Here is a 25,988-nt window from a genome sequence, read left to right as displayed (position 1 = left end):
GCAGTTGGTTGAGCGTGTGAAAATTAAAGGTGATATTATGTTCTCTCAGTAAGATGTAAAAAGAAAACAGGAGGAGGCCGAGGACAGATTCATTAGGGGTTCTGCAAAGGCTTTCTCAGAAAGCATGGCCAGATATTAATATCTGAAGATGGATCCTGTCATATATGGTTTCAAAACAATTTTATGGTAGCAGGTATGATGATATACGTTAGAAGAGGGAAAAAAAAAGGATACTGCATGTCGATCACTGCGAGCTGTATGTAATAAATAAGGTAATAAAACCAAGTTAAAAGAGAAAGGCCTTTCCTCGATCAGTCTGCAGATCCAGCGTTGGATTTTGAAATGTAGCTGGACTACATAAGGAGACTAAATGACATCAAACATCACAGATTTTTTTGACATGTAAAAAGGGGGAGTTTAGAGATAGTTTGGCAAGAATTACCAAGTAAGATGTTATAACAAATTTACAGTGGAGAGCAAAAAGAATCCCTATGACGTTTACATGTTATGGGAAAGAATGGGGTCATTTGATTTATTACTGAACTAATTTTGTGTGGTAAAGAGAAACCCTTCACATGTCTGTATAGATCACATCAGAGAAGCCATAGTGCAGTTAATAATGGCGAGCACTCTTGTGTTTTTTTTTAAACCAATACTAGCCTCATGTTTTGACTTTCATATCTTTTATCAATGACGGGAACAGGTTATTGTGTGTTTTTCTGTCACAGTAGTAGAAATAGTCATGCTTTGTTGTTTGGTTCCAGTCTTAACAAGGAGATTTTTCAATCGACACATGACTACCTCCTCTTTGGAATTGAGAATTTCACCAAATTGATTCATTAATAGTTTTGTCTTGTTGTTGTTGTTTTTACCCACTGTATCTTTATTAAAATAAAAAAGTACATCAAAGATATCTATTTTTAAAAAATGAATAGTTATTGCAATTGCTGTTGAGTGGTTCATATTGATTTCAAATTTGTGATAAATTAGGTAATTCTACTTTCCCGTGCTTCACCCAGGTCACACGAATGGACTCTTCTTCCACTTCCTCTCCTTGCAGCAGCACTGATGCAGAGAGGGGCACTGGGTCGGAGCGGAGACAGGAGAGCGATGGCAATGATGGTTCGGGCACTGTTCTATTGCAATGTTCACATTCATATCTATAATTGTATTTATAGCAATGTTTACGCTCTTCAACCAACACATATCCAATGCACTGCGGACAGCAAAGCAGTAATTTCACTGGAGAGGGTAACTCGTTTTGACACTGTACATGTGACAATAAACGCTTTGAATCTTGAATATTGATAGGGGTGCGAGAGTTCCATTTTTCAGCGAACGTCGCAGCAGTTGCACATTCCTGCAGATTTCTCCTTCACAACATCAGGAAGATTCGCAGATTCCTCACGGAGGATACAGCGCAGATACTCATCCAGGCTCTAGTCATCTCTCGTCTGGACTGCTGCGACTCCCTCCTTGCCGGTGCCTAGCGGTGACCATCAGGCCTCTGGAGCTTATTCAGAAAGCGGCAGCCTGCCTGGTGTTCAACCGTCCCAAATTCCCCCACACAACTCCCCTTCTTATATCCCTTCACTGGCTACCGGTAGCCGCCCGCATCAAGTTGAAGACCCTGGTGCTCGCCAACCGGGCAGTGAATGAGACAGCCCCGTCATATCTTCAGGATATGGTCAAGCCACATGTCCCTAGCCGTCCCCTCCGATCTGCCACCTCTCTGCAACCGTCCACCCCATCACTCCGAGCCCCTGGCTGCCGATCCAACCGGTCTCGGCTCTTCTCGGTCTTGGCTCCTCAGTGGTGGAACGAACTCCCGAAAAAGGTCAGAACAGCGGGGTCGCTGCCTATCTTCCGCCGTGAGCTGAAAACGTACCCCTTCACCAAGCACTATCCCACTAATCGCACTTACCCCCCCCCCCCCCAAAAAAAAAAAAAAAAAAAAGAAATTAGTGTATCCATGTATGTATATAGTTTTGAGATGGCTATTTGGTAAAGTGGTGACTTCTGAATAACGACTACTGGTACTTCGGTTATTGAATTGCAATTTTTGTAAGTCGCTTTGGATGAAAGCGTCTGCTCAATGACTGTAATGCAACCCCTGTCCTCCAAACCCTTTAACGCCCCCCTGCATTTGTTCACAAGTTTTGAAAGTTGATCTTTGAACTTTGGACACAAGTCTTCAATAGTAGAACAGCGGGCGATGTGGGTCGACAATCCCTTTTAAAACTGTTGTTGTCAAATCTTGTTGGAGCAGCTGGACATATTGATTTACTTTATTTATAATTGTCATTATGATTATGATGATTGCTGCTGTTGTTACAAGTCCAGTTGTAAAGATAATGCATCTTCACAGACAGCTCCATGACGAGGCATACTTTCATCCAAGAAGTGTATTTTTAGGGGGTTTTGGGACGCATATTAACACCGGAGGATTGGATTTTATTTTATTTATTTATTTGTTTGTTTGTTATTTTTTTTCCGCAGATTGCATTTAAAACTTTTTTTTTTTTGAACACAAATAGCATAAATAAATATATATATGTACAGATAAACATGGCAAGGTTGAATCGAATGTCAATGAAACAACCGGGGATGAGGAAGCAAAGAACACAAGGACATTTGTTCTGTATGTAATCAGAAGTTAACATTGTTAAAGGTTTGTGAGAAATGTTTAATGCTAGACAAAAAAGAAAGTAAAAGAAAATAATTAAATAAATGGATAGATAAATAAAATAAAAATTAAAAAATTAAAAAAAAAACCTGCAAGGGGGATATAACGTGTATTTAACTTGATGGTTCACAAAGAATCTCAGACATCAAATTGTATATTTTTTGGTTTAGGATTCAAGATAAACAAGTGTTTTTTTTATTTTTTATTGAACATAAACAGTATAAACAAATATACATTAGTACATATGAATTGAATGTCAGTGAAACAACCGGGGATGAGGAAGCAAAGGACATAAGGACATTTATACTGCATGTAATCAGAAGTTAAAAGTGTTAAAGGTTTGTGAGAAATATTTAATGCTAGACATAACAGAAAATAATGAAATAAATAGATAGATAAAATAAAAAATAAATTAAATAATTAAAAAAATAAATACAACTTGCAAGGGGAATATAACATATATTTAACTTGGTGGTTCACAAGAAATCTCAGACGTCAAACTGTATATTTTTTGGTTTTGGGATTTTTCCATACGTTTTAAGGATTTTTTATAGAATTCAAAATAGAGAACGTACAATTGGGGGAAAACTTTTGCATTCTTTTTGTCAATGAACAACTTGGCCAGGCCTAAAATAACATCGAAACATAGTTCATCTCTTTTGTTGCTGGCTTGTATTTTATTCGCCAATGTGTTCCTGTTCCGCCCCGCGTCCGGCGTGTTTACAGCCGCCGAGCGGCCACCCATCGGCCGCGTGCCGGCACAGACGGAACAGAACACCGAGGACAAATGACGTCACCGAGCGGAGCACGTTGAATTGTGCCTTGCCGCTACCGTAAATACGGAAATGATTCGCACCGCAAAACTAAAAAAAAACAAAAAACAAAACAGAAATAAAGCCCGCATAGACCTTCGCAGCCGGGTGGGGCTCATTTCATATCAACTGAAATATTGCAAGCCTTTTATTATTTTAATATGGCTCACATCTTAAGAAAACTCAAAAATCCTATCTCAAAATATTGGAAACTCATAAAAAAAGTTTTTTTTTTTAATTGCATTACAGAAGATAAAGAACTTTATCACAATATTCCAATTTTCCTGTAGTTTGATGAAGCAATTAAAAGGTGACTGAAAATGTCATTTATTCATACGTCCTAGTTTGTTTACTGTTTAACATAACAATGCCCTGTACTCTTAATTTGCACTCTATCATTATTTTATTTGTTAATTTCATGTCCAGTACATGTGGTGAAATTGACAATAAAGCTGACTTTCACTTCAACTTATCCAAAAAAAAAAAACAAAAAACAGTAAACCAAGTAAACATTATCATACCATTTTTGAAGCATTTTTTTCTTATTCATTTACAGTTCTTCAGTTTTATTTATTTGAATATAAACCGTAATAAAGCCCCTTTTATTTAACCGTGCGCTCTGAATTTACGCTAAAATCACGCTTATGCGCGTTTTGCGTAAATCGCAGTGCCGATGCGGTCCAGTTCCAGATTTTGCAATGGTTGATTTTGAATTTTCTGCCAAATGAACGTTTAAAAAAGGCCTCCTTTTGCGCTTGCAGTAAATATATTTGCGATGCTAAGCTAGGTATTACGGTAGTATGAAGTAGGCTGGGTGGTGCGGCTCCCTCACGTTCCGATGTGTTTGGGACTCATCTCCGGACCAGCCACTTTGCAACGTGACCACCGAGCCCCGTGCTCGATGTCCCACCCCTCTCATCCAATGAAAATCGTTTAGGGGCGTGTATGGGCGTGGCTACAGTTCCGCTTGGTCCAATCATAGCGACTAATTTAATATGTCTCTCCATACCATGTACATGCACGTGTGTCCCTGCGTGTAAACTACTGTCGTAGGGAACAGGGCGAAAATGTCTGACCAGGAGCGACTGCGGAGAAGACTCCATCAGAGCTCATAGGATTTCTGCCGTCGTTTTTATCACTTAAGATCATATCGTGGAAGATTCTCACACCGCCTGACATCGTTTCAAACTGCATTTAAGGTACAGTGTCGACTTTTGAGGTTCAATCTTGTGTTTGGCCGTCTTTTATGAAACAGTTAGCATGCTAGCAATCGTTTGGCGCATCAGTGCAATGTACAGATTCGCCTTGATGTAGATCCGCGATATAGTTTCTTCATTTGTATGATATTTTATTACATTTGTTGTTTACCAATGAAACTCGGAACGGGTTAGTTAGCAAGCGATATCATGATTTAAAAGTTAACGGAAAGCTTACAGGTTTCCTATAAAGCGGCGTCAACCGGCATGACTAAGAAATAGGGACGTTGAGCAGCAAGCTGACAAATACTTCTCGTACTTATTCCTGCTGTTGTCGCTAAGATTTGTTATCTGACGGATCGATTTTCATCGGGACGTTGCACAATTCGGTGCTTGGGCCACAAAAACGCCCCTCTGCGATAGATCCGGACCACGCAGCTTCCCGCAAGTCAGCGTGTCAAACGTTTTTCACGCACTTTTGAACGAAAGACATAATCTCATCGGCGCAACAAACACTTGATTTTTGACGCGTTCATTATGGGCTTCCCAATTTCCATGTTCCTCTGTCCACTGATTTGCCCCTGCACTCTTTCTACTAACCTACTTCTTGCATGAAACTAATAAAGAAGGGGAAAACCTTATCAACCCCCGCCCTAGCACTGATTTATGTGTTTATCATGGAAATAGTACATCTGATTGAAATCGTTTTTCTGATTCACCAAAGGCAACATTTCATTTGTTCATACTTCCTTTGGGAGGGCCAAATATTATTACAGTCTTTATTTTCTCTAAATATGTAGTGTTTGTCTTATGATCCACAGTATTGCCATGCATGATCTCATATATGATGCTATGTTGTTTGAGCATGGTGTATTTCACATGTCTGTGGTCATGCAATTTGAATGGATTTTATCAGTAAGGTGTATTTTGCCTTCCAAAAAAAAATACAATCTTTTTGTAATGGGTCAGCAATGTGGCAAAGGTATGGCAATGTATAAGTTTAAAACAACTGCATGTCAGAAGACAGATGTGTCTTTTGACTTTTGTCATTACTGTGGTGGAGGTGACGGTTAGACTTTGCATTTTGAGACCCTCATTAAATGGGAATGGACCAATGTTCTTGTCGGGAAAAGCCTAGTGTTTTACTGACCCAATCCTTCATCCCAGCCTCTACCCATCCTCCCAATGTAGACAAGTCATCTGACGTCCTCGCTTGCTCATGATCGCTTATGCCATAAGACGGCGGCTCTTTGAGCCCCCAAAGTATAATTTTAGCCTTGGGCAATTGATCAAGCTGCATCTTTTTGAGGAGCTGAAGGACCAATGACAAAGTACTCATAATAATCTTAGTACTTCACATGCATAAAGACATATGATCATACTTGGCACTGACATCACATGATGTCATCAAAAAATGTCAAAGTTCCAGTAGAAATTGGTAGAAAAAAATGCGGTTGTTCTTCCATTCATTTCAGTAATACACAACCTGAATTTTATTGACCCATATAATTTGCAGTTGGGTTTAATTGTCCACTCTATTTCCTCACATAGTTGGATATTTGGAGGCGTTCAAAAGTTCAAAAGTCTTAACAATTTTTGTTGTGGGCGGTGGCATTTGTTGCAGTTTCTTGTCTAATTTGGTCATTAGCTTTTTTTTTTTTTTTTTTTTTTTTTTTTTTTTCCCGTTTACCAATTTAAAGAACTTTGCAAGTGCAGTGCCCCATTAAACCATCTGTACCTGTCTTTCTATTATCTTTGTATATTTATATTTACTTCATTCAATATTGAGATGATCTTTATTCAACACAAACACATTTTGACTCAGGGAGCTCATGCGCAAGTGTTGTTCTCCCCTGCACTAAAACTGGTATGTGGAGCTAAATTTTTTTTTGTTTGTTTTTCTCTATTCTTGGTGACCAAAAGCATGTGTTTCTACCATATTGACTCGAGCTGGAATTAACATGCCACAGCAAGACCAATGCAAGACTAGAGCGCTGTTGCAGAACGATTTTTTGGACAACTAACAATCAAACATTTATCATGTTTTCAGAATTGCTAAGAGTTAAACTTGATTCATTGACCTGTGTCCAATGGATTTGAATCTTTGCTTGTCTTATGAAGTCACACTTGACAATATTAAGTGTCTTCTTTTATAAAATGAACTAAATGACCTTGTAAAGTCGTAATCTTGTTAAATGTTGTTCAAGATTGATTGAGCCATTGATATTTAGAGTGCAGATAGATAAAGTAAGAGAGTATGTGAGGGTATTAAACTTGAAATACCAAATTTAATATCTCAATGATATCTATTTAAAACAGTTGTTATGAATTAAATATATGATATTAAAAGGTTTTGTGCATTTTCTCTGCTATTACAACCATAGAACAATATATTTAAGTCTGATTACATTTTTTTTTCTTAATTATTCACCTTGCTCATAAAAATTTGACCTCACCTATAATAGTTTCCATATGAAATATAATGATAATTTAGAACAACTGGAAGCCGTTACAAATTCGTTTACACAGTTGAGCGAGTTTTGTTAAATTCTTTTTCCAAACATTGTTTAAGCAGATGGATGCAGTTTTTTTGACTTGAGGTGGCTAGTGTTTGCACAAATTCATTACAGTTTGACTGGATAGAACAAGTGAGTGTTGTAGTTTGTTTTGAGTGCATGGTGTCCACCACACACAGTGTGTACAGGTTACATCAACACATGGGGTAATATTCACTTTTTGGCTTGGAGAAAGTTGCAATTTGTTTGCAAAGATAGAAAAAAATGACCAAATTATTATTTGTTGCTTGGGCACAGTGACTCAATAAAATGCCATAGTCGTGCATCCAGTTCTGGTAAACACCGAACATGTTTTAAATCTAATGGAATGAGTTATTATAAAAAGAAACCGTTCAGAGGACAACTTCATTGTTACCGTGTAACTGGCAGAAATAAAAAACAGAAAATACTTATTGCAAGGATATTCAGAGCATAAAATGTTCTCAAAGTGCCCACTTATATTACACTGTTTTAGTAATGTTCACCGAATTGGACTTTACATTTTGCATGTTCACTGACGCATCACACCCAGCCCATTGAGTTTTCCCCCCTCTGAACTTGTGCCGGTTTGAGTTTAATTTGTTTCTTCTCAAAAACTAGTTAGAGGGAAAGACTTTCCCTAAGGCAGTGTGTCATGCGGAATAGTTGACCCGTGTGCCAGATGAACTCCAAAATATGTCATTTTCACATACATGTTGTACCAAGTACTCCTTGTGCGCTGATCTAACCCAGACAAGTTTGGACAAAGATTCCAACTCAGTGATTGATTTCCTTCTTGACAAAGTACAAAAAAAAAACTCCCGGCGTCGTGATAGTACAACCATGTGATTGTGGGAGGCGCAAAGTGTACATTTGTCTCACTAAGGTACATTATGTGCTCGGCCCATTTTGCCACTGACACTGATTCAGAATCAGCTCACGCACCGTGCGGACACCTCGCACACTAGAAGGGACGAGCCTGGAGGAGGAGCCGTGTGTGTGTGTGTGTATGTGTGTGTGTGTGTGTGTGTGTGTGTGTCCTCCGCCAATCGCTGGCAGGCAGCGTCCGCCCCGACTCCTCCTCCTCATTGGTCCGGGGCGCTGGCCAATCAGCGGCAAGCCAGGCCTGTGGAAAACACAGCCGCGTCCACGTGCCGTATGTACACAGGAAGGCTGGAGCGCCTGTACGCGCACTGTGACGGAGGGGCGTGTCCGCCGTGGGGAGACGTTGTAAATCACCCGTGGATTGTGGATCGTGGAGCGATCCCGCAACCGGGGGGAAGCGCCCCGATTTGCGGGGCGAAGCGGTGGTCCGCGGCATCTTAATCGGATTGTCAGCGTGATCGTGCACGCCTGTCACCATTACTGTGAGTTCACTATTGTGCATTCTCTTTTATTGCGTTGTTTGTCTGTTGCTTTCATTGTGTCAAATCGGCATCTCCAACTCGAGGTAAAACGACATGACTGTCAAATCTGACCATTTTAGCAGGAGACTCTGGAAAGCATATGTTACAGATACCGGTACAAAGCACCATGTGAACAGCTTATGTGGAGAAATGAATCAGACAGGGTAACTTCGCGTCTGTTCATCAAATCCCGCTCAGCAGAAAGACCGTGAAGCAACGCGCACTGCTGCAAAGACGGTCCTGGGACCACTGATCACAACTGCTGCTGATGTACAAACCACAACACCACGGTGAGGGCATGGGAGAAACGTGAATTATTAAATTTACAAGTACTTTTTCAACAAAAAAAGCCCCCACCACAAATGTGATAACATCTCGCCTAGAGAACATTTCATAAAATAAACTGATATTGTCTATAATGATATTAGAAAACAAAAGAAAAATGCTTAAAAAATATTTCAAGATGCATATTTGGCCAAAAAAAGTAGTGTTAAAGTTATGTATAAATGATCTTGGTGAGTTTTTATTTAAAAAAAAAAAAACAGTGTGCTGGAAGTGTGTTCCCGAAACCTTGAGTGCATAAAAATAGAAAGCTGTCCCTCCAAAGTTTTCATAGCTCATATCTAGGAACATTTTGTGATCCTGCACTGCATGACCTCGGGGGATATTTAGAAACACATTCATTCATTCATAAATATTCAGTCTTCGCAGGTGCTGAACCTTTTAAAGTGCCATTTATAAAAAAAAAAAAAAAAAAATTGTAAATAACGGGTCTAACCAGTGGTTGGTTGCTGAAGTTTTTACATGCCCATCTGAAAAATTGGTCAAGTTAAAATAGTATTGAGTAAAGTCAAAAATGATCAAAAATCACAATACACTAATGGTCTTTTGGAATCTGTAGAGGTAGCGTGTGTGTGTCTGTATGTTTTTCGACACACATACATACAATCATCAGCCATAAGTTTTAGTTTGTCAGTATGCCTGAGGTTATGGACGGGAATGCATAGTTCTAATATTTTTTATCTGAAGATCAATTTAAAGTCTCTTATTGGTTGTTTCCTCCAGACGCTCTCTTCATTTGGATAGATAAAATAGATATATCAAATTATATATCATTTCATCTGAATTAGCAGTTGTGTGGCCATCAGTTACAGCATGTCAAGTTGGAAGCTCTTTTTTTTTTTTTTCTTTAATGGCCTTAATTCAGTTATGCCTTTATTACCCTAGTATATTGTGCTTTCCCCAACCAAAAGGGGAATTTAGTGTTTGCAGTAGATGCCTTTGGACGTAGTTAACACTTTCAATTTAGTTTTCTTGGTATGTCATGGTGTGTAATTCCACATACCACAACTATATGTCTGTGCTGTAGAACCAAACCCCTGGCCACATGAATTTGTCTGGCAATTGTTTTAGCCTAGCAGCAGCGGGGGGAGAGAGAGCCACGCCAGTTCTTACAAGACAATCTTATGTGTAGTGGTGTTTAACTCAACATTTCAGGTTCTGATAAAGTTAAGTTTTTATTGTTTATTGTTTTTTCTTCATGTCCAACTCCAGTAGCAGTGTTAAAGAAGAGAAAGACCTTTATTGTCCCATTCAGTTCCAGAGAGAGCACAACAATTGTGAAATTTGACCACTGTACTTAACCCATTGCGGATGAACTGCGAGCAAAAGGCGGCTACAGAACAGCACCAGGGGGGCAGTTGAAAGGTCATGGAATGGAACCAGGATGATCGTTCTAACCCCCCGCGCCACACTTACCCCCTTTATGTTTGATAATTAAAGTGCCACTGATGATCTAATTGTCATGGATTATATCTTTTCGCACACTGCAACAAATATAATCCAACATGATGAGCGATTGTTCCCGTTGAGTGCATTTCAAGTGGATAATTCAAAAGTCAATCAGGTTTAAAACCTCATTGATTTCTACCCATTTCCCCAACATATGCATTAATATACTATCAGAGTTGGTTTTATATCAAAGTACTCATATCAGTTCACCCGTGGTCTTTGATCGGATGACTTTTCATGTTGTGTCCAGGTACTTTGTTTCATGCAATGTTTTGTGCCTAGTTCTAGATTGTATCTGGTGAGAACTTTTTGCGGGGTGTCAATCAAATCCCTGCTATGTGCAACGGTGAAAAAGACTAACAAACATTGTTATAAGGAATGTAAACATTGACTACGACCCCCGGTTTTTCAAGTGTTTCACAGTGGACTGTTACAAAGACCATCACTTACTGCTGGCTCTGTCTTTGCTTTAGTAACCGCCTTGTCACCCAATATAAGCATGTGTAATTTTTGATAGCCTTTTGCAACTTACCCTTTTCGCAAGCGGAACCTTTTTTTTTCACAAATGACTATACATGCTAATGGGTGGACACAGGTCCAGATGTCTTGTCCCCTGAACACCGGTCACCATCACCTCCACCCACCAACATGTGTCTTAGCCATCACCCATGGAAGTATGCATGAATGGCAGCCTGCTTCAACACCCACTCATGGCCCGCATGCATATCTCCAGATCATATTTGCTCCTTCCCCTGCCTGGTTCAGCTGCACTAACACACAGTTTGTCATGTGCGTCGGCCATCTGACCAAACAGAATGCCGATTAGATTTCATAGTTGGGAGGAACTTAGTTGCACTGATCAAGCATCACAAATGTGTTCTACCCAGTCAAAATTTGTTTTAAAGGATTTTGGCACTGCCAGCCATCATTTGTCCCCACCCGTTACCTGGCGTCAGATCCAATAAGGTGGCTGCACTCAACCGTGCTTTATTTGTAATGTTGCGTCAGAACGAGAAACCTACGAATGTCCGAACTGCGAACGCAAAGTTATAGGTAAACCTCTCTTGTCTACGCAGGTAAAGGAGGTTGCTGTGCCATCTGAGTGTATAAAAATTGAAGGGATTGATGACGGTGTACTGTCCTGTGATGTCTTCTGGTTGCGTCTGTACGGTTTAAAGGATTATGGGGTGTCTCCTTTACGCAAGGAATAAATAGCAGTAGACTCTTACTTGCGTAGGTGGAAGCCAGATATATACCTTAAGATACTATTCAGAAGCAAACCCCTGTTTACAAAATCTCCTGAGAAGTGCGCTTTGTTCCATCCTTCTGGTGTACTGTTTGTTTTGATGGTCCACGGGATAAAAATGGCCTAAGCTATGACGACTAACAAATGTCCTACTTAATTCAGGTATTAGCGCAAGTTTACCTACGCTATATTGAGACATATGCATACGCATTTGCTGCATGAAAATAGTAGCAAGAGATTGCATGTTCCCAGGATGAAGTTTTATTCTAGACAACCCAAGTAAAAGGCTACCTTGGCTTCCGAGACTGTACGCTTACATTACAAGCTGACAAATATGCATCGAGTGAAAACATTTTACAGCCGCGGCTGAGTCAGCCTTGAAGGCCGACATGATAAACAAGATAAGTGCTTTCCTTGTTTTGTAGTCCTTGGGAGGCACCGGTGACCAGGCTAAGCAATTTGCCATTATCAAGGTAACATTAAATTATTATTATTATTATTTTTTGAATTCACTTTCTCTGTTTTTTTGTGTTTTTCAGGTAACCCGACACCTAGAGCGACACATCTCAGGAGGGGCTTAGGAAACAGATTCCGTGAAGCAGGCATTTTTTGCCCTCACCAGAGCTGTTTTTCACACTTTCTCACAATTTCTCCTCCCATCTGTCGGAGTGGGTATGCCAAGGCTGTTGCATAAGAAGTCATTTGAATTACGCCTTCTGAAGATATCGAAGACGACTTGCCGTCTTTGGCAAAACCAGCCATCACTTGTTATTTGTTTCTGTTTGTTTGTTTAAAAAAAAAAACACCCTCAAAGAAGGGCTTAAAGCCCCAAATCTGTTTTAATTTAACACTTGAAATACCATGACTTTCTCTCCTTAGTATTTCATCAAATTACCTGCAACTATGATTCACTTATATGTTCATAGTAGCCCTACCTAAACTCTAGTTGCTCCTGTATTTCCCCTAAACAAGCTGCGCCAGCCTCATCCTAATCTAGTATGAGTTATGACATCTCCAAATCAGTGGCCAGCAGCAACGCTCGTGGGCGAGTGACAAGGGCTGGTGAGAAGGACAATGATCAGGGAGGGGAGTCAGAAGTGGTGAACTCTGTGAAAAGCAGCGGCAATCAGCCCGGCGCCAGCATCGCAACTCAGAAGCAGAGAGATGGAGCCGCAGGCAGCTCCTCGCCCAGCGGAGGATCTGGATCCGGAGAGACGTCCAGCGACCGGAGGGGACCCAACTCCGACGACATGGACGGACTTTCCAGCGGGAACGATTCTGGGGAGAGGGAGAGCGAAGGAGGCATGGAGCGAGAGAGCGGCTCACATGGGCGCCAGTCCACCCGCAGCTCACACAGCTCCTCGAATGGCAAAGATTCTGGCATGATGCTGGAAACCACAGAGAGCCACAAGAGGTAAGATACAAATACTCAGTCTCACATGTATTGACTATATTTTTAACCCCGACCATCTATCGTTCATTTATTTATTGACGTTGTGTTTAATGCGTTTTATTCCGATGCCTTTTTCAAGGAACCCGACACAAAGGCATACTTTTAAATTGAGTAGGTGTCTATGATGCCTTTCGTGAGCGGCAGGTGCTGAGGAGAAACTGAAAATATTGAAAATATATCCGTCTTTCTCCATCAGTAACAGGCCGTAAACGTTCAAGAGCCCATTGCATAGATCAGCAAACTCACATCCCAGTCTTTCGGCAGTTTTTCCTTAAAAATAATCTTGACACGCCTAAAGGATCATTCTGGAGGCGTCTTCGTCCATCGCCCTGACTGTCAGCCGCGGTCTTCAGGGAGACGGCCCTGTCCGCCTGAGCAGTTCCCTTGTAACATCATGCAGACCAAAGTATAGGTTGCTGCCCCTCTTGTCACACATTGGGTGCACTTTTTTTTCTATTGTTGATGTGTATGTACACCCATGGCAAGATTAGTGGTTATTTATATTAATGCTCTTCAATAACCCACAGCACATTTAATTACTCCACTCTAAATTTGAGAGGCATCCCTATAAGGGCAATCAAAAAGTGTATGCAGCTTTTTGACCAAAAAAGTTGTTGTGCATCGGTCTCTTAAGACGTCTCCATGGTCGTCATTGTCACTTGAAACTACCGGTTTCCTCCCCCCCCCACAGTTCCAACTCCCAGAGTCTCTCTCCTCCCAGTGGCTCCCTGGCCTACAGTTTGTTGTCAACCAGCTCAGAGCATGACCCTCCCTCGACCTCTGGATGCAGCAGTGACCAGTCGGCGCGGGTCCAGACCCAAAAAGAGCTAATGAAGGCCATTAAGGAGTTAAAGCTTCGCTTGCCGGCTGAGCGGAAATCCAAAGGCCACTCCAGCACTCTCAATGCTCTGAAATATGCTCTTCAGTGTGTCAGACAAGTCCGAGGTAAATACTAGAATTCATTATATTACACACGCACATATATATATATATATATATATATTTTGCAGGTGATGAAATATTTTAGTTAATGTAGAATATCTTATTGGCTCTTTGTAGACTGTGTAGCCGATGTAATAGAATTTTATTTATTTATATCCTTTTATTTATTTATTTATAGTATCACATTGGAGCATTTTGAACAGAAAGAAAGTTACAGGATATGCACGAAATATAAAAGGATGTGTCGTCTTTACCATTTTCTGTATCCACACACAGCCAACAAGGAGTACTATCATCAGTGGAGTGTCGAGGAGTGTCACGGCTGCAGCTTGGACTTGTCTGCCTTCACTATCGAAGAACTTGACAACATAACCTCGGAGTACACCCTCAAGAACACTGTAAGTTCATTAATAATGACAGCGGCAAAACATTTTACATCAGAGTTTATTTATTAAAGAGATCCCACAAACTTAACAGGAAGTATGAGAAGTAATAAGACATCGTCACTTGTTACTGACTGAAAAGATTTTCGATTTTGGACAAGTCTGAGAAACGACCCTCCGAGAAACCATGGCGATTCATCTCAGTTCCTGTTTTCCTTTGTTACCAGGACACATTCTCAATGGCGGTCTCCTTCCTGTCCGGGAAAGTTGTGTACGTATCACCCCAGGGTTCCTCTGTGCTGCGCTGCAAGCCCGAATGTCTCCAAGGGACAATGTTCTCCGAGCTTCTGGCCCCGCAGGACGTCAGCACTTTCTATAGCGGCACGGCCCCCTGCCGCTTGCCCCTCTGGGCCTCCTGCATAGGTTCAGGTGAGCTCAGTCAGGTCGTAATGGAATCGGGAAAGGGAGTTAAAAGGCCGGGGGCACTGAACATTAGCCAGCAGGTTCAATTTCTTGTGGAAAATATTGATCGGCAGCGGATTTTCATTCTAATCCGTCTCCTCAGCCTCTCCTCCGGTGGACTGCACCCAGGAGAAGTCCATGTTCTGTCGCATCAGCGCTGACCGAATGCAAGGCGGCGAGATGCGCTACTACCCGTTTCGCCTCACGCCCTATCAGCTGACGATCAGAGATTCTGATACCGCAGAGCCACAGCCGTGCTGCCTGCTCATCGCAGAGAGGGTCCACTCTGGTTATGAGGGTACGCACCATTATTTTCTCTCTACCGAGCTTGTTGTCAGGAAGGAGAGGAGCCCATGACACTCAGTGGCACGGTTTAGTGTACAACCTCAACACAAATCACAATGTAAAGAGGTTGGTATCTAATTAGCTGGAATTGAATTCTAGGTCAGGCTGTACTTTTCAAAAGAGCAGTATCAAAAGTCTTGGGAAATAGAGGAAGATAGAGGACAGAGGTGCTAATGCTCAGCTCTGCTCCTTGTTGTCTTATTACCGTGACTGATAGGAATTGATAGCTTCTTTTCTATTATCTATGTCTGTGCCGTGTCATGCTAACCCAAAGTGCCTGATAATAGTAATATATATTGAAGCTTAAGTTTGCGAGTGTGTTTTACGGCACAATAGCAATTTAACCGACACACCACACGATCTCCTCTCTCTGCTCCTGTCTTGATCTAAAACTTTGTCTCTGTTCACATCAGCTCCACGAATCCCCCCAGACAAGAGGATCTTCACCACCAGTCACACTCCCAGCTGTCTCTTCCAGGAAGTGGATGAGAGGTCAGTTCCCCCTCCTCGGGTTCTTTGGTCGCTGGAATGTGTTGCCTTCTGGCCTTATTGTTTGAAATAAGGGACCACAGGGCAGTCAAAGACTTCAGTCATTCCATTGAGAGCTCATGTTGTTTCTGCTTTTAGTATTTCGTATAAAGAAGTATAGTGTCATGTTTGGACATTTGCCCCCGGTGTACTGGATAAATAGCATCCGGTCCGTCACAGTAACCACCATTTCCCAACATTGTTTTTTTTTCTATGAGCTGTGCAATTCCTCCAAGAAGGAAGACCCTTAACTCTACTCAGGAAAAGGAGTTTTGATAAGGAAAAATAGTGCAAAATAAAAACTCTGGAGGCTCCTTAGATGAGGGATATCTCTGCCCTGACACACAGACAATGATAATATATGAATAGCTGTGTAAAGCAAATCAGCTGAATCACAATATCTGATATTAAACCATTTCCTCGTCGATGGTGTGTGTGTGTGCGTGCAGGGCAGTGCCGCTGTTGGGCTATCTCCCTCAGGATTTGGTGGGAACCCCCACGCTACTCTACATCCACCCAGAAGACAGGCCCACGATGGTGGCAATACACGAGAAGAGTGAGTATTGTAAAAATATAGGATAAAGTAGCTCTATACCCCTGGAAAAATAAGTACTTAACCAGTAACATTTGAGTTATATGGGGGAAATGCTTTTACTAAACTGCAGTATTTTTTAACTAGTCACATGTGATTGCATTGAAGCGTCGCAGAATCCAACACGTGTCAAATAAAGACAAACATAATTACGAGTTCTTTTAAGGAGAAAGAGCAAGCAGGGTGTCAAGGAGAACCTTTTAAATCTATGAATACTTTTCCTTCACCGCCAGAAAATTACCTTGGGTGTTACCGTTGGATCCTGACTGAGAATTTAATGCTTCTCCTTCCCTATAAATGGAGGAAATGCTCTCGGTCTTTTCAGCTCTGCCCCGACATCATGTGTAATCACAGAAGATATATTGTTGTATGTTTTTTTTTTTCACTGTAACCCTTTATTTATCCAGTACTCTTTGTCATTTATTTATTGCGTCATCATCAGGATCGAGAAATTTCCATCTAATATAAATGTCACCATAACTTGGTTTTATTACTAACTTATGGTTGTTTATTACCATTGGCTTTCTGATGCTTTTGTGTGCGTCGTATTTCTGCAGTCTTTCAGTTTGCTGGGCAGCCCTTTGAGTATTCGCCGCTGAGGATGTGCGCTCGCAACGGGGAATACCTTACCATCGACACCAGCTGGTCCTCCTTTGTCAACCCGTGGAGCCGCAAGGTGGCGTTTATCGTCGGGCGACACAAAGTCAGAACGTAAGCCTGCCCACCGCCAGATACTCAAAAAAAATTCAGAACTTTTCCAAAAGAGATTAAAGTTTGGTGTTTATAAATGAATGCAAGATGTTTTATGCTAGCCCCCTTTCCAACCCCCCCCCCCCAAAAATGTTGCGCGTGTAGTCAAATAAAAGCAGAATACAAACTACTGCCGGTAAAATGTATTTTAATTCCTTACATTGAATTTAAAAATGTTTTCAAATGGAGGAGGACAGCGTTCAGTCATGATTCATCAAAACCCCCTCTGTTCCCAGGAGCCCGCTGAACGAGGACGTGTTCACAACTCCCCAGGGGTGCGAGGGTCGCATCACCACACCCGACATCGTGCAGCTCAGTGAGCAGATCCATCGCCTGCTAGTGCAGCCCGTGCACAGCGGAGGCTCTCAAGGCTACAGCTCACTTGGTTCGAGCGGCTCGAGAGGCTCCCACCGGTCACACCAACAGCACCTGAGCGCCTCCGCCGCCTCCTCCAGTGACAGCAATGGCCCCGCAATGGATGAAGCCGCTGCTGCAGTTGCTCTGCACAAGCCTGTGAGTCAGAGAAATCAGTGTCAAGTCCATTATCCGAAGTCCATCACACACTTGATTTTGAGTTTTTTCCCCTGTTGCATAAAATATGGCATTATCTTCAAATAGGAAATGCGAATCATGTGTTTTTTTTTCAAATATTGACTCATTGATAGAAGGACAAGAGTGTGAAGCTTCTTCAAACAAAAATTCAAGTGTGTATATAAAATTCAGCTATAATCTTCAAAAAAATGTAGAAACATTGATTTGAAAGAAACCGGACTAATATATTGGAATGTTAACCCATTCTTCACATTGGGTGATGAAAAAATGTATTTAACTCAGAGCAAATGTTCTGTGATTGTGATTTGATTGTGATGTGATTTTTTTTCCAGATGACCTTTCAGCAGATTTGCAAAGATGTTCACATGGTCAAGACTAATGGACAACAGGTTTTCATCGAGTCCCGAAACCGGCTACCGCCCAGGAAAAACACCAGTGCAGGTAATGTGGAATTATAGTTGAACTGATCTAGTGTCTTATTGGTTAATGGGAGACAAAATAGGGTTGCATCATGTTCTGGGTTATTGCAGGTATTTTACACTGAATGTTGCTGATGAGTCAGAATGTGATCTAAAAAGGAAAAGAGAAGTGACCATGTTGGGCAAATAAGTCATTTTGTGGGTTATTTATTTCTTCCTCAAAGGAAGTAGAGCCGAGTTTTTGTTGTGGCTTTTTTTTTTTGGGTTTCATAGAGGGCTGTACACTTAAAACCTTATAGACCCAGAATGAAAATGGGTAAGATAAGAAAAAAAGTGCAATTTTCCCTTTAACTATCAATGCTTACTTGAAAAATGGCACTGGAAATAACTTACGTGAAGGCCCATTGTATCCGTAGAGATCAGCCTCGTCAGTCCCCTAGACAACGTCTGCAGAGGTGAATCAGCTCTGAGACCCCTTGTGCTTAAAGTGCATCCATACAATGTATTGTTAGCTGACTATTTTCTGAAGAGACGGAATCATCTAAAATTGATACTGGATGATAATAAAGGTTGTAGTACTGTATCAATTTCCAATGAGGAAAACTGTATTGAGTTGTGTTAATTAACACATGGCGAATACTTGGATGAGGGCCTGCAATCACTATTGACATTTAAAAAGCTGATAAATAGTTGGGCTGACAATTAGAAAATTCATGACAGTCGCCTCATTCTTTCCCAAGTTACAGATGGGAGGAGATTGATTTTAATCATTGATACCAATTGTGTAAACACTTTGCAGCCCTGAACCCCAACCTGATTGCCACGCATATATTTTCCCCGTTTCCCCACCTGTGTGAATCCTTCAGGCATAACAAGCAGTCTCCGAGCCATCACCAGTGACCCAATTAAAGGTGCGATAGCTGCTATGACAAATCCACCCAAAGACCTGGTCCCTGCTCAACTTGTGCAGAAAGAGCCTCCTGCTGGATACTCCTACCAGCAGATCAACTGTCTGGACAGCATCATAAGGTGTGTACTCGTGCTCACACTTTGAAAACCTACGCCAGAGAGCATATCTGAATATCCGCAGGTACTTTCTAAAGCCAGCCTCCGAGTCTAATTCGTCCGTCACGCATCTAACAACACACTCCGGCTCCCTTCCAGGTACTTGGAGAGCTGCAACATTCCCAATACAGTTAAAAGAAAATGTGGCTCTTCCTCCTGCACCGCGTCCTCGACGTCTGACGATGACAAGCAGCAGGAAGCCAGTGGAAACACCAACGGTACCTCAACCTTTTTTTTTCTTTTTTGTCCTTTTAATATGTAACAATATCGCATGTTCACTGCATTGCACCAAGCATAGTTGCTCACAGATTATCGAGTCTTTCGCAGAAACGTGCCTCGCCTCCCGGTGACCTGTCTCGCTCCTGTCTCAAGTGTCCACGTTAAATCAACTGGTGGGGATTTGTGTGTCTCTGCAGGTGGTTCAGTTAGCCTGGTGGGGGAGCCTCCAGCTCTGCCACCTCTGACCATGGCCGCCAAGGCAGAGAGTGTAGCTTCAGTCACATCCCAGTGTAGCTTCAGCAGCACTATTGTGCATGTGGGAGACAAGAAGCCTCCCGAGTCAGGTGGGAATAATCACCACTAAATTCGTTGACGGAAAATTTTCTGCCGATCCACACAGAAGCTTTATTTTATTCATGTGTTTATTTTGCACACTTTTTCCAACCGAGGTCGTGTGAATAATCAAATGTTGTCTTCTCCATTGTTTGTTACTTTTCAACTGTAATATTTGGATTGCAACATACTGATAGACATGAAAAACACATGTACTTTGGTAAACCTTATAAAGATAAAATACATTAAATAACCAAGTAACCAAGCGCTAAAAAAAAAAAAAAGAAGACAAAGTAAACTTACTGTGTGCATTTAAAAAGGGTGCACGGTTTTTGGTCAAATGGTGCCTTAAGGAATGCCAGCAAATTGGAGATGCCCGGCTATTCCAGTTTTCCCAGATTATATAGTAGTTGTCTGTTTCTATTTTGCCTTAAAAAAAGTCTCTTGGCAGTGTATTACCTGTGTCTTTGGTCCTCAGACATTTTCTGTCGATCGCTTTTAGACACCCAGTCAACAGTGATCTAAACATGTTATCCTCCGAACATTTAGAGCCTTCAAAAACTGAACTTGCAGGAACCAGTACCCAGAGCGCATGTCTTTGTTTAACCTCGAAAATCACTTAAACATTTTTTTTTTTTCCACCTGTCACATTCTTAATCCCTTTTTCCCCGCAGATTTTTTTGAAAGCATCTCTCTTGCTTTTTGTATCCACAGATATTGTGATGGAGGAGGCTCCCACAACTCCCACGCTCGCTCCCCCTGCAACCACTCCGAGTTGTCCCGCCGGCGTTCCACCCCCTGCGAGCGCCACCATCGCCCCGCCTCCACCCCCTCCCTTGCCGGCGCCTCCACAAGCCAGCCAGCCGGAGAGGGACAGTCGGCGAAGTGGAGGAGGCATGCCGGGGGGCGGCGGCGGAGGAGCGGGAGCCTGCCTGGGTCTGACCAAGGAGGTGCTCTCCGCTCACACCCAGCAAGAGGAACAGGCCTTCCTAGACCGCTTCAAGGACCTGAGCAAGCTCCGTGTTTTCGATCAAACCGCATCGTCCACCGTGCGTTGCCACACCCCCGCTGGAAATCCTTTATCTCGAGGTATACGGCCCTTGCTCCCGTCGCACGCGCCCACGCAAACACCACACATCCACTACGATCGTTTGATAATGATAATGCTAATTTTGTTTTGTTTCGTTTCCCCCCCCCCCCTCAGGAGTTCGTTGCTCACGGGACTACCCTGCCGCAGGGGGTAGTAGCGGTCACAGACGTGGCCGCGGGGGCAAGAGGCTCAAACACCAGGAGTCTTCTGACCCCAACAGCTCTCTGGGTCCGAACGGGAGGCCCAGAGACCCCAGAACAAACGCATCCCCCGGACTCCGCAACATGCCCCTTGGTACTCCGACAACCTCCTCCTCGTGGCCCTCTGTCATCTCCCAGCCCAACATTCCCTCTGCCCCTTTCGCACCAGGAATGCTTCCGGTCTATCCGGTCTACCCCCCCCTCGCACAGCCCCTATCAGTTCCGGATCCGTCGCGTTTCCCGCCCACTCAGATGGTTCCCCCCATGATGGCCCTCGTTTTGCCCAACTATATGTTCCCGCAGATGGGAGCGCCTATCTCTCAACCGGCCGCCACCCAAGCTCACTTCTACAACCCCAACTTTACTTACCCGGGCGCCGCGACCCCGACCGCCGTTCCCCCGGCGGTGTCCAACCCCATGCCCGTTCCTTGCACGGGCGCTCCGTCTCGCAGCAGCACCCCCCAGTCCTACACCCAGACCCCCGCCGACCGCGAGGGTGCCGAGTCCCCCCTCTTCCAGTCCCGTTGCTCATCCCCGCTCAACTTACTGCAGCTAGAGGAGTCACCAAGCAACCGGTTAGAGGTTGCCACGGCCCTGGCTGCGTCACAGCAAACCACACCTTCCGTGCAGGGCGGCGGAAGCGGCGGACAGACTTCAGCCAATCAGAGGAGTTCCGACAATGCCGCCAAGGAGAACGTAAGTATATGAAAAGCAAACCCACGTCATGAAATACAACACTTTCCCAGCTTTTATTCACGCGCCATCCTTCCTCCTTCCATCAGGGTGAAGCAAATGAGTCCAACCAGGATGCCATGTCAACCTCCAGTGACCTGCTGGACCTGCTGCTCCAGGAGGACTCTCGCTCAGGCACTGGCTCGGCCGCTTCGGGATCAGGGTCCTCCGGCACCAGGTCTTCAGGATCGGGCTCCGGCTCAAACGGCTGCTGCTCCTCAGGCACGAGCGGAACTAGTAAGTAGACGGATAATCCTCTTTCTCTCCGTCCTCATTATCATTTCATTATCTGCGCCGCACTCGAAGGTCGTTGGGTCGCAATGCGACCGGCGGTCTCCGGTCGACCGGCGAGGTGCAAACAGAGACTTGCAACCGTTCACGCTCTCATTCACGCGTTTGGGCAATTTAGAGTCTCCAGTTAACCTACTGCCAAACCAGAGAAGCAGGTGGAAACCCATGCAGACATGGAAACTCCACACGGAACAGCTCTGTGGAAATCCAGGAACCACTGCACCGCCCCCATTTTAATCCATATCCAGCAAAATGACTTTGTTGCAATTTTAATTTGTATCAAGAAAAAAACTTGTTCTCCTATATTAATTGCTAAACTGCACAACCTACTTTTGCTATTTGTGCAACAAGGCGCCAACAAGGCGTGCAGTTTGCAGTTGGTAGCAACTACATTTATAATACAACTTGTTTGCAAAAGCTTGTGAATGAGGGGCATGTTTTAAATTGAGAGAAACACGTGGCGTCCACCTTTGGTTAGATGTGATACTGCCCGTGCGTCCTGGAAAACCCAGGGTTGGAAAAAAAACACTGACCAGTTTTCCAGTCAGAAAAAAACGCGGAAAATTCGGGGGGGAAAAAAAAAGCAAATTAAAATGTCCTGGAAAATGATTTCTCCTCCCTCTGCTCCTCATTCAAATTTGCAAATTTGCAGGACTGTTAGATTAAGCGACTAGTCAGACCCCAGAAGGGACCTGCTTTTTTTAAAAGAAGCTTCTACAAGCAAATCTAGTGTTGAAAGTTTTGGTGTGCGAATGATAAATTTGTCATCATTTCTAAGAATGCAAGACATGATTCAGATTATAGCCGTGGACCGCAAGGGGAATAAACAGGAATAAAATTTGGGGTAATACTGGAGCTTTCAATCCAAAAACCTGTCGGTGCTCCCGCTGGAAAAACGTCACGTTGAATATTTTTGAAAGAAGTGTTTGGCTCTCAGTGGATCCACTTGAAATGGTATCCTTTCCCCCCCCCTGCAGTGAGCAGCCAGGGCAGCCACACCAGCAAGTACTTTGGCAGCATCGACTCCATGGAGAATGACCACTCCCGAAAACAGCCAGCAGGAGGTGGCAGCAGCGCCGGCGGGGACGGCGGCGAGGAGCAGTTCATCAAGTGCGTCCTGCAGGATCCCATTTGGCTGCTGATGGCAAACACGGACGACAAGGTCATGATGACATATCAGCTGCCTGTCAGGTACGGATCCGGGCGACAACAGATCCGTTTCTGTTCGTTTTTTTCCTTTTTTTTTTTTTTTTTTTTTTGGTGCCTTTTTCCCCCCGGAAGATGAGATATACCAAAAAATAAAAACATTTGCAGACCAACATATGGAAACAGATAATATTTGATGATAGTTCTTATATATTTACACATTTCATGGAGGATATTCGACCAATCACATCAGTCTGAACATCGATTACATAATAGCCATCTGCTGATTCGCTTGTTTAGAAGTTGAGCGTGACCAACGTGTCATATGAAATCTCCTTCTGGTCCCACTTCCTCTGTTTTTTAAACCTCACAGTTCAAATGCTCACCGGTTGAATTTGCGTTGCCTGTAAAATCCTTCCCGTCCACGAGCGTCAGCTGACTCCCCACCGAGGCAGCAGGTTCACCGACGCAACCCTTCCCCGTGTTTGTGCCACAGGGACATCGAGACGGTGCTGCGCGAGGACCGCGAGGCCCTGAGGAACATGCAGAAACACCAGCCGCGCTTCACGGAGGATCAGAAGAGGGAGCTCAGCCAGGTTCACCCCTGGATCCGAACGGGACGCCTGCCCAAAGCCATCAACATATCCGTGAGTTCACGGCCCTCGTGCAGGGAGGAGAAACGGCTACGGTTGCGTTGACACGCGACCGCCGCTTGTTCTCTGTCACGTAGCTCACCACAGAGCAGATGCAAACTGGTGGAGATTGCAGAAAAATACATTTCATTCAGAGTTGAAGGTGTTTTTGATAGTATATAAGGGGAGAAAGCAATAACAGCGGGGCAGTCAAGCAGTAAATTGAAAACATCCTCGGGGAATTAAGTGAAAAGATAGACTGACATAAAACCCGCACATCGGTTGGATGTAAGTTCCTTCTCGTAATGTGCGAAATCGTTTCAGCATGAATAGCTTTGCTCACCAAATGATAATATCGGCTTATTTGTGCGTCTCAGGGCTGCGTTGGCTGCAAGTCTCCTCCCTCGGTGCCTCCTGCCGCCCCCTTCGATGTCGAGATCCACGAGATGGAGCTCTGCAACGTGCTGAAGACTCCAGAGGGGGGCGACGAGAAGCCCAAGAAACCTCTGTCAGAAGCGGCCATGGACGAGGTTCACCCGGAGGCCGAAGACGAAGAGGAGGAGGAGGAGGAGGAGGAAGAGGAGGAGCTCAAAACACAAGGCGTCAACCGAGAAATGAAAGCGGGGGAGTCCAGAGCTGCAGCGGTGACTCAGAAGGACGGGACACCCGCCTAGCCGCTCCGGCCTGAAGCGGCGCCCTGAGACGCCGGCCAAAGACAAAAAGAACACTAGTGACTCCTTTTCCACGTCGTCACGCGGACAAACGCGCAACCTTCGAGAACTGTAGACGCCCCGCGGCAGCATGGCCGCGAGCGCGAGGAAGCGAAATGACGCGGTCGCGGGCGTTAAGGTGCGCGGCGATCGAGACGACCGCCGTTTGTCGGGCGGGACGCGCTCGCCGGCCGAGTCTTGACTCTCGCCAGCAGCACAGCGGGCTCGTTGTGCGGCCGCAACTTGCTGAGATGCCTCGGGAAGCCACGAGACGCGCGCCCTCGGTTTTAGAGAGCGATTTATTTTCCTTAGCTGTTCCTCGTAGGTCTCGGCGTATTTATTTAAGCTGTAAAATAATCCGAGAAGGACAAAAAATAAAAGGTGAGGCCGTTGAATGTGTGACGGGAAAAAAAAAAAAAAAAAAAAAAAAGAAATAGGCGCCTTTACTTAAAAGTTGGATGTGTTTCACCACAGTGTCCTCCTCAATGTTTTCAGCCCTCCTGGCTCACGAGGAGAGAAAGGAGAGAAAGAAGCCGACCCGCTCGCCTCCGTGACTCCTGTCGTCGAATGTTTCCCGAGCTACGGCTCCCACTTCTGTCGTGATGCTTGCAAAAACTTCTCCTTTTCCTCAGTTTTAATAATATCACGGTAGAATCGATGGTCGCCCGCCCGCTCCCGCCCCTCCGCGCGACAACATGTACGGTGAAAAAACAGGCCCGGCTTTTATTTTGTAAAAATTGTGTATATTTTTATATTTTCATCCACCGTGAACGGGGGGGGGAAGGGGGATCCGATGCCCTCGAGAGCTCCGGGGATTATCTGTAGCAGAACGAACCATCGGTCCGACGCCGCCCGAGTGACGCTCGCGAGTCCGATCGCTTCGTCCGAGCGAAGGGAGAACGTTCGTCCCGCTGGCGAGAAGGAGTCGAACAACTTTCGGAAAGTCTTGAGAGCGCCATCTTCTCTCTGTCCTTTTCTCTTCCTCTCTGTGGCTGTTCTGGTCATGTGATAACCTACGCTTTATGGTGTCCGTGGTGTCTGCTGCAGTTTCTTAATATTTTTGTGAAATCCTTTGTACAAAAAAAAAAAAGACAATAAAATGACTTGAAACGCCTTTAAATAACGAATTTTTTTTTTTTTTTTTCCCTTTTTTTTGGGGGGGGGGTGTTGTTGTTTTGCAGCTGTCGGCGTGGAAACGCAGGGGTACAGATGAGGGCAGCTGCCTCGCTCTGCTAAAAACCCACAGGCCGCTTCCATTCGGCGGTGGTTTCACCGCAGCTTCGAAAAAATAAAAAATAAAGACAAGGGCAAGACCCGCTTTCCACGGAAAGTCCACCGTGTCGCGCATCCCGATCACACAGAGTCGTGACCGGGGATTACGTGTCTTAATCGCCAGCTCCAATGATCATTTAAGAGAGAATTACGCACTTTTTAAACTAATCCTCCACAATAATGACAGGCCTTCCTGTGCCA

The 25,988-nt window shown here is 43.9% G+C and overlaps 1 protein-coding gene across 2 annotated transcripts; it reads left to right on the top strand.

Annotated features, from left to right (window-relative positions):
- The first annotated feature begins 4,428 nt into the window (after positions 1-4,428).
- per1b (period circadian clock 1b) lies at positions 4,429-25,635 on the top strand. 2 transcript variants are annotated; one of them, XM_086166480.1, is made up of 20 exons: positions 4,429-4,697; positions 12,211-13,085; positions 13,816-14,069; positions 14,343-14,464; positions 14,677-14,878; positions 15,015-15,209; positions 15,670-15,748; positions 16,234-16,340; positions 16,934-17,087; positions 17,363-17,639; positions 18,011-18,119; positions 18,964-19,126; positions 19,262-19,380; positions 19,579-19,725; positions 20,429-20,803; positions 20,919-21,700; positions 21,787-21,973; positions 23,005-23,218; positions 23,670-23,820; positions 24,183-25,635. In XM_086166480.1, exons 2-20 carry the CDS (start codon positions 12,670-12,672, stop codon positions 24,477-24,479), a joined length of 4,350 nt encoding a protein of 1,449 aa, XP_086022606.1. In that variant the 5' UTR covers positions 4,429-4,697; positions 12,211-12,669; the 3' UTR covers positions 24,480-25,635. The 2 variants fall into 2 exon arrangements, with proteins under 2 accessions (XP_086022606.1, XP_086022607.1); XM_086166481.1 differs by lacking the exon at positions 4,429-4,697 and adding an exon at positions 8,674-8,924.
- The last annotated feature ends 353 nt before the right edge of the window (positions 25,636-25,988 follow it).

Source organism: Fistularia commersonii, chromosome 19, assembly GCF_037954325.1.
Source record: "Fistularia commersonii isolate RoL2024-O1a breed Wild chromosome 19, RoL_Fcom_v1.0, whole genome shotgun sequence".
Lineage (NCBI taxonomy): Eukaryota > Metazoa > Chordata > Actinopteri > Syngnathiformes > Fistulariidae > Fistularia > Fistularia commersonii.
The sequence above is the reverse complement of the archived record's forward strand: the minus strand, read 5'-3'. Positions and strand labels throughout refer to the sequence as shown.

Excerpts from the sequence above, each read along its gene's own strand:
- per1b (XM_086166480.1), top strand. The coding sequence starts at position 12,670 with ATGAGTTATGACATCTCCAAATCAGTGGCCAGCAGCAACGCTCGTGGG. Across the intron at positions 14,879-15,014 it reads GGCCTCCTGCATAGGTTCAG|CCTCTCCTCCGGTGGACTGC; the intron begins GTGAGCTCAGTC and ends CCGTCTCCTCAG. Across the intron at positions 17,088-17,362 it reads GGGCGACACAAAGTCAGAAC|GAGCCCGCTGAACGAGGACG; the intron begins GTAAGCCTGCCC and ends CTCTGTTCCCAG.